The sequence below is a fragment of the Capsicum annuum genome, chromosome 1 (assembly GCF_002878395.1).
Source record: "Capsicum annuum cultivar UCD-10X-F1 chromosome 1, UCD10Xv1.1, whole genome shotgun sequence".
Lineage (NCBI taxonomy): Eukaryota > Viridiplantae > Streptophyta > Magnoliopsida > Solanales > Solanaceae > Capsicum > Capsicum annuum.
The window spans coordinates 8,949,127-8,962,382 of NC_061111.1; the positions used below are offsets into that span (position 1 = coordinate 8,949,127).

The window sequence follows — 13,256 nt, forward strand, 5'->3', positions numbered from 1 at the left end:
TCCTTCCTGTAAAACTTCTATATTCATAAATTCGCTTTCTGTTTCTACATTACTTTCTGTTTCATCGTCGTCGAAATTTCTTTTGGTTGTGTAGTTATAATTTGTAAATCTTACAGAAGTTTCTCCTTTACTTGTAGTATATAATAGATGAGAGTCTGGTGTAAAAATTTTTGGTTTAGTAAATTTATTTAAATTCCATTCTAAACCTGCGTATATTTGATCTAATCTTCGATCACAATATAATTGTAAAAACTAAAAATTATAAAAAAAAAAATGAAAAAAATTGAAAAAACCATCTAAAACCTAAACCGAAAAAAATAATTTTATGTTGATTTGATTTAATTTAGAATTTTAATAAACCGATATAACTGATTTGTTTTTTCTTTTAAATAAAAACCGAAACAACTCAACCTACGTACACCTCTAATCGTAATGGTACAATTAAAAATTTTCTAATCTATTAGCTATTTTTTTTAATTAGAAAAAACGAAAAAGTTAAGTGACCCATTAGTAAAAAACTACAGTTTAATTAGGTGGAGAATGGCTTCCCAAGTTCCCATTTTTTCCGAGTAGAAAAATATTTATACTATCCATTATCCACTTTATATTTTATTGTTAATTTAATACTTTATGACAATTATTTTTATATTCATAGTAACGATCTCATTTTTTAAATTGATTTTTTATATTATATTATGTGTTGTTTATGATAATATTCACTATAGTAATCAAGATATAAAACGATGTCGTGATAAAAAGAAATATATGCAGGATACATACTATTTTTTCATAGACAACTTCATAAATGGAGAAGACAGCTACTAAAATGGACAAGCTGGGGGTTACTTAAAAAGCGAAATGAGATCTTTCATAAAATTTCGTCAAACCCACATTAATTCTAGTTACACGTAAAAACATCGATGGAGTCAGGATTTGAAATTTGGGGTTTCTAAGTTTTAAGACAGGACAATAACCTCAAGTTTATACATAATAAGCTAAATTAATGAACGAGTAAAGATACCCTGATATATATTTTTCTAAGAAAGACACTGTATAAGTAAAACGTTATCATTCCAAGTATACTCGATGACTTATCATATTTTAAAAACGATCAATGATTGTATTATTAGGTGCATTTTCAAATATTTCATCCTCTGCATAACAAACCGTACAATTATAAAAAATTCATGATTGTTTTTGCTTAGCAAGTCATTTTTAATAAACTATGTAGATTAATAGAAAAAGACAATGCATAACAACCTAGAATAAAAGCTTAAATTTCAATTATTAATAATATTATTGCATACATTATGATAGATAAACAAATTGAAAAGAGAGAAGAGAAAAATGAAAAGCTCTCCTTGTATGTAGCAATCACAAGGTTGGAATTCCGACATAGAGTGAACACAAGTTACAAAGACTTTTGTAGTTGTCAAAAAAAAAAAAAAAACTCAAATAATCTTTTTTAATAAAAAACGATTTGGATTTTCTAATCGGTAACTTTACATTTTTATTTCTTTTAAACATTTTTCTTTTCAAAAATCTTCTTTTTAATTATTTATCTTATGTTTTTTAACAAAGAAATTAGAAATCTGCATATAGATGATATAGGAGAGAAAGAAGGAAACATGAAAATGAAAGTCTGTTCGAGGATTATTTGGGGGGGGGGGGGGAGGGGGGGAAGGTGAAAATTCATGGATAGAGATGGGTTCGAGAACCCACAACCTAGAAGCGACGAGTTTTTCATGTCGCCCCTTAACCACTTCGCCGGTAGATTACTTAGGTCGGGGGGGGGGGGGGGGCAAATTTTAATATTTATATATATTTCTTGAATTTTCTAATATTCATACAAATTCTATATAAAAGCTAATGAGTTCAGTCAAACCTCCATATAGTACTGTAGCTTTTTCCCTGCGTAAAATCAAGAATCAAAATTATACTAATATAAGGTCTTTCCTTTCTAATTTTTTATTGGTAAAATAGGATTTGAGAATTTGAAATATAGAATTAAAATTTTACGAAAATTTCATAAATAAATATTGATTTAAAATCTACATTTGAAATTAGACTATTAAATCCTTCGGTCAAAGTCTACTAAATCAAATTTCAACCCACATTGAATGATATTGAATAATAGTTGAAATTTTACTTTGAAAGACAAATAAATTCTTAATTATTAAATTAGAACTTAAACTTCGTTTACTTAAGAAGTAAATTTACACACTTGTAATCAAATCAAATAATATAATCATTATTGTGGTGTCAAAGTTTTCAATTGGGACACTTCAATCGTCACTATGTTATTACTCACAAGTTTGAACCTTGGTCATTTAAAAAAAATAAATAGTACTATAATATTGAAGTTTTTGATATATTTAAACCATATAGTTATCATCATTTAAGATGATCTACTACAAATATATAAGTGACAACAAGCTGCTGAAGCAGGCAGCTTGTGAACGATATACCTGCTTCAGCAGCTTCAATCATGATTTTACTATATTACCCCTAATTTTTACTACTAATATATAGGAAGTAGTGATATGTTAATATAACATTCATATTTAAAATTTTCAAATATGAGAAAACGACTATTAATGTAAATATTATATACGTTATAATTGAAATTCATTAAATATGGTCATATATATGTAATTATTTTTATAAAAGTGGCTAGCTGTGTTCTTTTTCCGTTAATAGGTAAATTTTAGTTGGGTGATTTTGATAGTTTGTAAAAGTTGGGACATAATATCATATTTAAAAAAAAAAATTCAAAAGTCAAAATAAAAATTCAAAAAAGACATGACCAAACACAATTTCAACTCCAACTCCAGAAAATTTTATTTTTCATGGCCAAACAACTACTTAATATGATGTTTTTATAAAAAAAATAAAAAAACGAGGTTATTTGTAACAATAAATAAAGTTCAAATTGGAGTTGAAAAAAAAAAATTCATTTTTCAAAAACAATTCAAAATTAAATTTGAAATTCTCACCACCAAATACTTTGATTTTATAATTTTTTTGAAAAAAAGATATAAAAAATTTCTTATGATCAAACGGGTAGTTAATCTATTTTGAATAGTTCGAAAATACTTTTACACTCCCAAGAAGAAAAGGACCCAAACTTTATTATTTCACTCTTTTAACTAAGGGTGTGCATCGGTTGGTTCGATTTGATTTTACGTGTTTTTGATTCGGTTTATCGGTTTTCGATTTTTAAATATGTAAAAGCAATAACCAACCAATAAAATATTTTCTTATCGGTTTCGATTTATTGTTTTTTGGTCCTTAACGGTTCGATTTTCGATTTAACCAATAAGAAAATACTTATAAAATAGAAATAGTAACAACTAACATAAAAAAAAATGAAATCTTAATTACCGCCAAAACCTACGCAATGCATTTTAGTTTACAAGAATCTTCAAACTTCAATAGAATGTTAGTTACGAAAAAAATTGAAGCCTAATTGTTGGAAGTTATAAATGCTTCAAGTTTTTTATTACGATAATAGCCGAACTTTATATTGTGCCTTTGTTGGCCTAAATAGGTTAATACTTTGTGAATTACTGAATTATGAATTTGTAGTGCATATAATCTATATACATACACATATTTATCTATCTCTATATATAGAGAGATAGATAAAGAGAGAGATTTAAATATATAACATAAATAAGGATAAAACAATAACTTAGTGTATCCTTATTAGGTTATCGGTTTAACCGATAATCCAATAAGCTAAAATCGATGCCGAATCGTTTACCCAATAATTTTTTTATAAAACTAATAAAAAATTGTTAACTCAATAACCTAATATCAATAATCTAATAATATTTTTATCGGTTCGATTTATTGATGGATTTGTTTTTGGCGCAATCCTACTTTTAACCCCCCAAAAGAACTGAAAAGCCACTTTCCTATAAATACCCCCCTTTCTCTTTGCTCATTCCCCTCCCTTGTCCTCCTCTTACTTCACTTCACTTTCACTGTTACTTTTTTCTGCCAAAACTCAAAAATCTTATATACAGCCCTCAAAACCCCCCCCAAAAAAAATTATTTCATTTTCTTTATTCAATTTATTTGTACCCAAAAGAGTACAATGTCAACTTGCAAAGATCAAGATCCACGTATCCATGCTATACAGTCAAGTATTCGTGTTGTCCCTCATTTTCCCAAACCAGGTATTTTCTCTATCTTTTTCTTTTCCTTAATGTTTGTTAACTGAACCTGGATATTCCAGTGAAGGGTGGTCAAAATGAAGTTTAAGGTTGTATTTAAGATAAAGTTTTGATTTTGGTGTTGTTTAAGGTTGTATGTTAGTAATTTTCTTTTTCTTTTTTTTTTGAAAAAAAAAATTGTGCAGGGATAATGTTCCAAGATATTACTACTCTATTATTGGATCCAAAAGCGTTTAAAGATACAATTGATTTGTTTGTGGAGAGATACAAAGGGAAAAACATCTCAGTTGTTGCTGGTAAGCACTCCGCATTCTTAGCTGCAGATTGTTTCCAACAACTTGGAAAATGGGATTATAATAGTAGAAAGAAAAATAAAAAGACCCATCCTTTTGTTATATTATATAGTACTATTTGCATTTGTTGTGGTCCCCATATAACTCAAGAACTTGTAATATATGTATTGATATGTGTATGTATCTTGTCTTTTGTAAAGTTTTCTTTTTTAGATGTTCTTGTTTGTGTCTGGAGGGGTTTGGGGGTGGGGGAGGGAGGTGGTGGGTGTTAACAGTGTTGTGGGGGCTTTTGGAATAATTTTTGTGGGCAATGTGGTAGTTACTGTATAATGTTTCTTTATTGAAGTCATTTTAGTACTGAGTAATTGAGTTATTTAACTATGAAAAGGTAACTTAGTGGTTAATGTTATTGATGACTTTGTGTGAAAGAAGGAATATCAATCATTTGGAGTTTTCAATGGAGGCATGTGCTGGAGTCCCATTTGGATTTTGGGGTGGTGATGGTGGTTGGTAATGGATAATAACGTTGGTGAAATATGGGTGCGGACCCATAAGCTTTTGGTGTTTCCTGTTCTTTTTTCTTCATCCTTTATGTTGTACAGAGATATTCACTCCTAGTTGAATGGATGAGGCAATAACACTTTCTATTTTGTGTGCTATTAATTATGGCTAAAGATATTGCTTTGTCCTTTTCACTGTGATTGGTGCATGATGTATGGTGGGTATTTTGAGCTTTACTATGATTTCCTGGGACTTTCATGAACTTTATAAAATGGGAAAAGAGTAGTGTGCTTCTTGTTCACAACCTTCCTTTTCATATGTTTCCTGCCTTTTCCTGTGCTAGTATTGCAAAAAGATTTTTATGAAATATCCGATGAATGATTCTACAGCAACATTATCTAGTATAATCCCGCAACTGGGGTCTGGGGATGGTTGAGCATGCGCAGACCCTATCCCCACCATGTCAGGTAGAGAGGCTGTTTCCAAAAGATCCTCGGCAATCCGAGGAATGATTATGAGACTATAAAGTTATATCAGGCTTGTTGGACAAGTTAATAGGTTTCTGAATGCTGATTAGTGAACAAAATGCAAGGAAATTCACCAAACATGATGGTTTTATTTAAATAGTATCTTCAAGGTAGGGTTGAGGTTGACAGTCAATTCAGTCAATGAAGCTGTAGTTTCTTTTATGTGTATTCGCCTAATTGCAGCATACTGTTACTATATGCAAGTAGTCTATCATTCCACCATAGTTCGTTTCCTTTTCTTTTTCTTTAGTTATAACGATTAGAGATAAAACTTACTTTGTTAGATAATTTATGAGTATCGGGTGGTTTTTGTGATTTTATCAACCATTGGCTGCATCATATATCCCACTACTTGGTCTTGGTGTATCAGGCTATTAGGTGAAGCCATGTCAATGTGTTCCTGAAATTTATAAGTCGGGCCTAGCCATGTCTAGGATGTCGTAGTCCAAACTGATGATCTTATGTGTGGGCAATTATATTTGTTTCTATTTATTACTCATCTGAAATCCTACGCTACTCTGGCATGTTCCTGGTTCCACCTGCCATTTTCTTCCGTCATGTGGATACAATGGAACTTTATTTACATTCTAACATGGAGAAGACGGTGATACCTGGCATTTGATCTTTCTACATTTGCTGTTTTTTTCTCGCCACCGCATGTATTAAGACTCTCTACTAAACCTCATTCTTCCTTTTTTTTTTTCCTAGTCTGGTATGGTCATATGAGAGAGAGGATTAAAAGAGACTGAATAGATAGGAACAAGTTAGCCTGCACTCAGCAGGAGTTCCATGTGGATTCACATACTGGAGTGCAACTGCAATTTGTAAAAACTGCTGCTGTCCTAATCAGAGCAATATAGTGCCTTGGAAAAAGAAGAAAGAAGTACGGGAGATGGATTATAGTTAAAGTAGGCTCCTATATGTCTAAATCATGCATCTGAGCATTATAAAATTGCAGGTTTGGCTGCATATGCATTAAAGAAGTTGTAGTTTCTAAAATAGACTAGGGATGTGAATAGGTATTTTGCTGACATAAACAAGGAAAATATCTGAAGGTATAAGGTACATAAAGACTTTACCTTTTTGTTCTATGGACACGAAGAGCCTCGTAACTTACACGAGCATCCCCTCTTGCAGTTTCTGCTAACAAGTTTATCATATTTATGCAAGTACTAGCTGTGAATATCAAATGATATGCGCAGACAGCTTATGGAATGTTTGAAGTATGTAGGATCCTGTGAGGGGGTTAGAGAAGATAGAACAGAGATGATACGACGGTTTTCTCTTCTCACCAAGGATATAGTAAGCAAATTACTGTAAGGACAATGCATGTCAAAAAGTTTCTTTAGTGGCTTAATCCTCGTTTTTGAAGAGAGTCTTGCTGGTAAGGTCCTGATGTTATCTTACGTGCTTTAACTCTATCCAGCATGTGGGGAAAAGAAAACCAGATTTGGAGATGGGTAACGACTAGCAAGGGTCATATGACTGCGTTATGACCTTTTATACTTCTTATGTTAAAGGTTTATTAGCTGTTTATTCTCAACTTGCTCAGTGTGCTTGTTCAGATGTTATACATCTTTTTCTGAATAATCAATTCCCATAGACTATTCCTTTGGTCATATGTGTAATTGCTTTTGTCATATTATTGAGATGTAGTGAATAGTGTCCTTCATCTGGGCTTCTATTCGTCAATCTGAAGCATTTCTTTTAATATGTTGTTTTTGAGTGACCTAATGATGTAGCCCTTTGTCATGCTGTATTCCCATACTATTATAATCAATCCTGCTGTGGTGAGTAACTTGCAAACATTTATTTCTTTATCATCTTTTAGCTGACTTGATCTCAACTTCATTGTTTCAATATCTCTAGGAATAGAGGCTCGAGGATTTATATTTGGTCCACCAATTGCTTTGGCGATAGGGGCAAAATTTGTCCCTTTGAGAAAACCAAAGAAATTGCCAGGTACGTTTTCATCCTGTGACAATTTTCTTTGGAATCATCATACTTTTTGTCGCTTGCGCCTTTTTACTTAAATGAGTAGGCTGCATTGGATGGCCAAGTGTGTTAGTCACGTTGATCAGTACACTATTATGAAACTATCAGTTCCTGGAAACACATTGATATTTGGTTTTTCTTCCCTTTAAATTAAGTTACTCGACGCAGGTTCTGCTATGGAAGTATTTAAATCCTGATGTTTGATTCATATGATGTCTGATCTAGGGGGCAAGAGGAGAAAGAATTCCACTTTTGACTTTGTACACATTTTTACTTGAAATCCCTTAACTTGCTTTTTCCAATAAAGATATGATTCCCCTATTCAGCCCAAGCGATGTTTATTCTTTTATTTCATGGAAACCGAGAAATCCCCGATGACCAGTGGTGCAAGGTTTGAAACTCGGTGGATAATCGTCCCCTCGTCTATCAATCCCTACAGATATACCAAGCATTTGTCTGCGACATGTTCCAAATCCATGACGTTCGCCTAACCCTATCATGTGTCATGCTCTTGCCAACAGACCACAGCCCTAGCTTGTGCAGTGTTCATTAAGCTTCTCTTTTATGTACTGTCGTAAAGCTATCATATATTCCAAACGCATGCCACTTTAGTGAGGCAATACTGTAGAAAACCCATCGGTCCTCTCTCTCATATATACTAAATAATGCTTCTGAAGACTGTTCATCATGTTTGTTCAGTATGAGTGCGAGTCTTCTGACACCACTAATTATTATCTCAGTTTCTCACTTTTTATGTGATTTTAAATGACTGCAGGTAAAGTTTTCAGACAAGAGTATGACTTGGAATATGGAAGTGATTGTATTGAGATGCATATTGAAGCAGTAGAAGCTGGTGAGCGAGCTTTGGTGGTTGATGATCTGATTGCTACTGGTGGCACTCTTTGTGCAGCTATGAATTTACTTGGTAAACCTTTTTATGATTCTCTTGATGTGGATAGAACTCTAGTGCAGGAAAATTCCAATGGCATTTGGCTAATTTGAATGAATGTGAACAATACAACAATTCGTAGATATGCTCCGCAGCTCCGGAATATGCAACTGATTATGCAATAGCACCAGAGCAAGATATCGCTAGGCAATTTTCAGTAGGGTCTACAAGGAGTTTCAGCTGCTTAATTGGGGGGTGGGGCTTAAGATAACAGTAACATGCTATGCTATGATCTTGAATTTGCATCAAATAATGGCATCATAGCTTGGAGGAGACTAGGTTAACTTTGTGGTCAGTTTTTGTTCTGCATTCCTTAAGAGAGGCATAGAACATGAAAGTGGTTGATGGTTCATCTCATAGCATGTGTCAGAACATCATGTAGAAATATAAGTTTAAATTACTAAGAAATTTGATATCTGACTTTAATACTTGTATCAGAATTTGGATTGTATTTTCTGTTGGGATAGCATTGAGGAATAAGTGATTTTGACACAGGGAGGCAACATTCTATAATATTATAATTTCTCCTGAGCTTCTGCAGAACTACACTATGACATCCACGGCTCTGCTTTCTCTTAAATATACTAGCTGTTCTGTGCCTGTTAACCCAAACAGCCAAATCACATGTGCCCTGTAGATGGTTTGATATCATTTAATGTGTTTGTCTTTTCATGAAAGTACTCTCCGGGATTCATATCAACCCATGCAACAATGCCCTATGCCTTGCATTAACAAATTTTTGTGCTCTAATTTTTATGTTTATTAGTCTCTTACAACTTGTTGAGTCAAATTGTTCTTTTTCAGAGCGTGCTGGCGCAGAAGTGGTTGAATGCGCGTGTGTGATTGAAATACCAGAGTTAAAGGTACATCTTTTGTTCTTTTCGCTCTTCTGATCTGCATTGTATGGTTGATACTGTAAATAGGACTTGCTCGGTCATCAGGTTACAATGTGAAATACTCGGGATCATGTAACTAGGCATAAAATTTGTTGCCAAAAGTTCTTTAAGGAAAGATCTTGGCATAGAATTGATCAGAATTACTCGTGAACTAACTGCCCGTCTCTTCACATTCCGTGGGAAGTTGGTGAATAGTTAAACTTAAGTACCAAAACCTATCTTTCTAGTAGAAGTTGTTTTTTGCTTTTATCCGTTACAAATTGAGAACCAAAGTTATGGTAACTTCCTCCTTGGAAACTAAAGAAGCCTATCTTTGTCTTATGCTTGTCATTGTTTTCTGCCTTGTGTTCTTTGAGATGACTTCGTACATTTTGCAGGGTAAGGAGAAGCTGAATGGCAAGCCATTGTATGTGCTGGTGGAGTATCGGTAGTATCTGCAGATGAATTAATCTTTCTTGTATGACAAACTGTACATTAGAGGGCGCTACTATTGGCCAACTTATCCGTGTTATCTTTATTCATTGCTGATTTCTACGAGTAGCGAATTTTGAAAGGCCTTTGGTCATTTGGAGAACTCATTCGTGAGCTAAAAGTAAAGAAAATTTATGCAGAACGGATATGGTTCATTGGAAATTTATCATCGTATTCAAGCCCTTCCAATTCTTTGAAGTAGAGCCTCTGGTTTGTTTCTGAGATACTTTTTTGGTTCTCTTTAAACAATATGCTTTAGAATCTTGGCAATTGATGAATCTTGAAACGACAACACCACAAGCCCGGTGGTGTTTTCCCACGAGTGGGGTCTGTATAGGGTACAATGTAGTAGTGTACGCAAACCTTACCTCATCTTTGAGAAGGTTGTGAGGCTGTTTCCGAAACAATGAAACAAATGGAAAAAGGACAAATGCAAGCTGTGATTAGGTAGTCCTACAACCCATTGTTTCCCCCCTAATGGTTGTGTTGCATGCTTTTGACAAGTGAAGACTAGTGCATATTTTAACACAAAAAAAAAAATGTTTAAATTATAGGAGAAATATTTAACACCATCATGTCGTATCTTCCAGTTGCAGCAGGTAGAGCAACATACCTAATGTAATTTTTCACAACCGGAGTATGAAGAGGGCAGGATGTACGCAGGTTTTATAGGTAACTGAGTTTACGTGTCGATAGTGACAATATATACAACTTGAACTTTTAAAAATTAATAAACAATTACATAAGTCAAATTCGGAATTTATATCACCTACATTTATTTTTATATTTCTAAGATATTGAAAATCAAACAAGAAACTGGGAAACTGGTCAAAGTAGGAAGGAGAGAAAACGACTATTCCCAACTTAGGTAGTAGCTTTCATTTTCTGCCTCTCTTATGATCAAGGCGCAACTGGCGCAACACATATTACGTATTGGTAAGTATTTAATGAATATATACATCGATACCGAAAAGATTAATAACACTGCCGTTTGGTTGGGGAATTATTATCCCGGGATAACTAATACCGGAATTAGTTATCCCGGGATTATCCAGGATAACTTATCCCTGGAATTATTATCCCGGGATAACTAATACCGGAATTAGTTATCCCGGGATTATCCAGGATAACTTATCCCTTCATGTATATGGGATAAGTTATCCCATCACTATGGTGCAAATGGTGGGATAAGTTATCCCATCATTGATTAATTCCTCCAACCAAACATGGGATAAAATGATCTTTTATTTTATTCCGAAATTACTTATCCAAGAAATTACTTATCCTCACACCAAACGATCCATCAGTGTTTTAACCCGTTATAAAAAATTTCTTTTTGAAGTGAAGTTTGTTTATTGTATTTTTCAATTGACGAGAAAAAGAGGGGAATGAGATTCGATCCTCCAGTCTCATCTGAAGGACAAAGGCCGTCAATCAACTGAGCTATTGTAGCATAGTGTTCAACTATGTGTAATAATTATAAAGGCAGTTAACATCATATTGGAAAAAAAGCAAAGATAAAAGAGAAGCTAACATCTCACATCTTGCTTCTCTACTTCGTTGATAACTAACTCAAAGAATAATATATTACGAGTAATTGACTCAAAGTATCTTATCTTATGAGTAACCAAAAATTAGAAGAATTCACATTCGATGGCTTAAGAAAGAGATTTTAATGGAAAACACATGCATGTCCACACTGTATGAACTAAATAAATCCATAATATTTGTCTTTTAAGTAATTTTTAATCATTTGATCAATTATTAGATGATTTATATTTACACATTTTATCACATGCAAATAGATTTTTGTTTATTCTTAATCACTAAAAAGATTTCTCTATGAGAAAAAAAAAAATTTAACGAGGGGAAATTTGATCGCTAAAAAAACAATTTCGGTCGGTTTTTTTTGTTCTATATTTATTAGAAAATTTACTTTAATTATATTGATTTGTATCTTATTTTTTTCCTCTCTTGCTATCATCTATATATGGTTGAAATGTCTCATTTGTAACAATTTAAACTTTGTTTTCATTAAGGCCACCAAACGATACTTAGAAGCAATCAATTCAATTTTCTAATTTTAACAACTTTGATCAACAAGCAAACATTATTCCTTGAAAATTACTTGACATCATAACCACTAGCTTTCATGTTCTTTTTATTACTAGTAATAATTATAGAAACATAAACTTCGTTACAATTTGCTCTCTTTCCTTTTTTTTTTTTTTTTTAAAAAATAGTTTCCTTTTTGAATTTAAAATTGATATGGTATTAGTTGAAATTGAATGACAGCTCTGAGGGTGGATTTTAATTCTGTCTTTTCTTTATCCAGTAGATCAGTACCAATATTTTGGAAGGATCTATAAACTTTGGCTCTGTGGGCATCATGTGTAATGAACACTAGAGACCATTTGTCCCAAGTCTTAATCATTATGATAAGCACATGTTTAACACTTTAGCTATATAAATTAGCTTAATACGTAATTTAAATGCGTCAGTAAACATCATTTGAGCACTTAAATTGCGCTTTGTATCAACTGGACATCTAAACACTTCATAAAAGTTTTTACCATACACTTTCGTCTCAAATTTTGAAAAAACTTCTGCAGGTATTTTCAAGCATCTACTAGATATTAAAGTTAATTAAATAAAATATGTCATCACCTTTAACTATATACAATAACCTTAATTAGAACAAACATGAGGTTTTATTACTTATCGAGCGTAATGTGTACTTTGATAATACGTGGCTGAATTTTTTTATATTTGAATTGAAAGTATCCAATACGAACACTTTATCATGTGTTTAAATGATCATTTGAAACAAATCATAGCTCGGTTATGTAAATAGAACTTACTGAGAAGTTTAAAGAGTTAATCTATGAATTAAGCCATATAAAGCTTTCATGTCTGCCTCATCTACTGATCCTATTTTTGTCCCACGCTGTTAAAGGTGCATCTATTATTGAAGTTACAAGAATAAGCAGATTTCAATATATTTGCCCTATTTGTAATGAGAAATTTATAATAATCTTATCAACTCAATAAGCAAAAAATATTGCTTAGTACAGATGTATAATCTCCAAAAAAAATTTCAATTTATGTTCATAGTTCTAAGTCATCAAACGAAATAGGTGCAAGCTCACAAATGCATGCATCATTGTTTATTGTCGAGCTATAAGGAAATAAATCTCTTTAATCAATGAAAACATCATAATAAACACTGCTTTTGAGCTATAAGTTCTTAACTTGGAAATGTATATTCAAACTTAGGAACTCTATTATGAATAATAATAGTCATGCATTTAATGCAAATAAGTAGACAATTATGGTTGCAATTTTCAGTTACCATAGCTATTGAAATAACATTTCTATTTTGTATCCCACTATACTTGGGATTATGAGATTGTTTTGATAATAACATGGTGAATTCATCGATC

General features: G+C 32.5%; 1 protein-coding gene across 1 annotated transcript; it reads left to right on the forward strand.

Annotated features, from left to right (window-relative positions):
* Positions 1-3,943: 3,943 nt before the first annotated feature.
* On the forward strand, positions 3,944-10,002 carry LOC107867410 (adenine phosphoribosyltransferase 4). The gene is made up of 6 exons (XM_016713641.2): positions 3,944-4,184; positions 4,367-4,477; positions 7,372-7,464; positions 8,273-8,422; positions 9,251-9,309; positions 9,720-10,002. Exons 1-6 carry the CDS (start codon positions 4,103-4,105, stop codon positions 9,771-9,773), a joined length of 549 nt encoding a protein of 182 aa, XP_016569127.1. The 5' UTR covers positions 3,944-4,102; the 3' UTR covers positions 9,774-10,002.
* Positions 10,003-13,256: the final 3,254 nt, after the last annotated feature.

Coding starts and splice junctions, on each gene's coding strand:
- LOC107867410 (XM_016713641.2), top strand. CDS start 4,103: ATGTCAACTTGCAAAGATCAAGATCCACGTATCCATGCTATACAGTCA. Junction 4,185..4,366: donor CCCTCATTTTCCCAAACCAG/GTATTTTCTCTA, acceptor AAAATTGTGCAG/GGATAATGTTCCAAGATATT. Junction 8,423..9,250: donor TGCAGCTATGAATTTACTTG/GTAAACCTTTTT, acceptor GTTCTTTTTCAG/AGCGTGCTGGCGCAGAAGTG.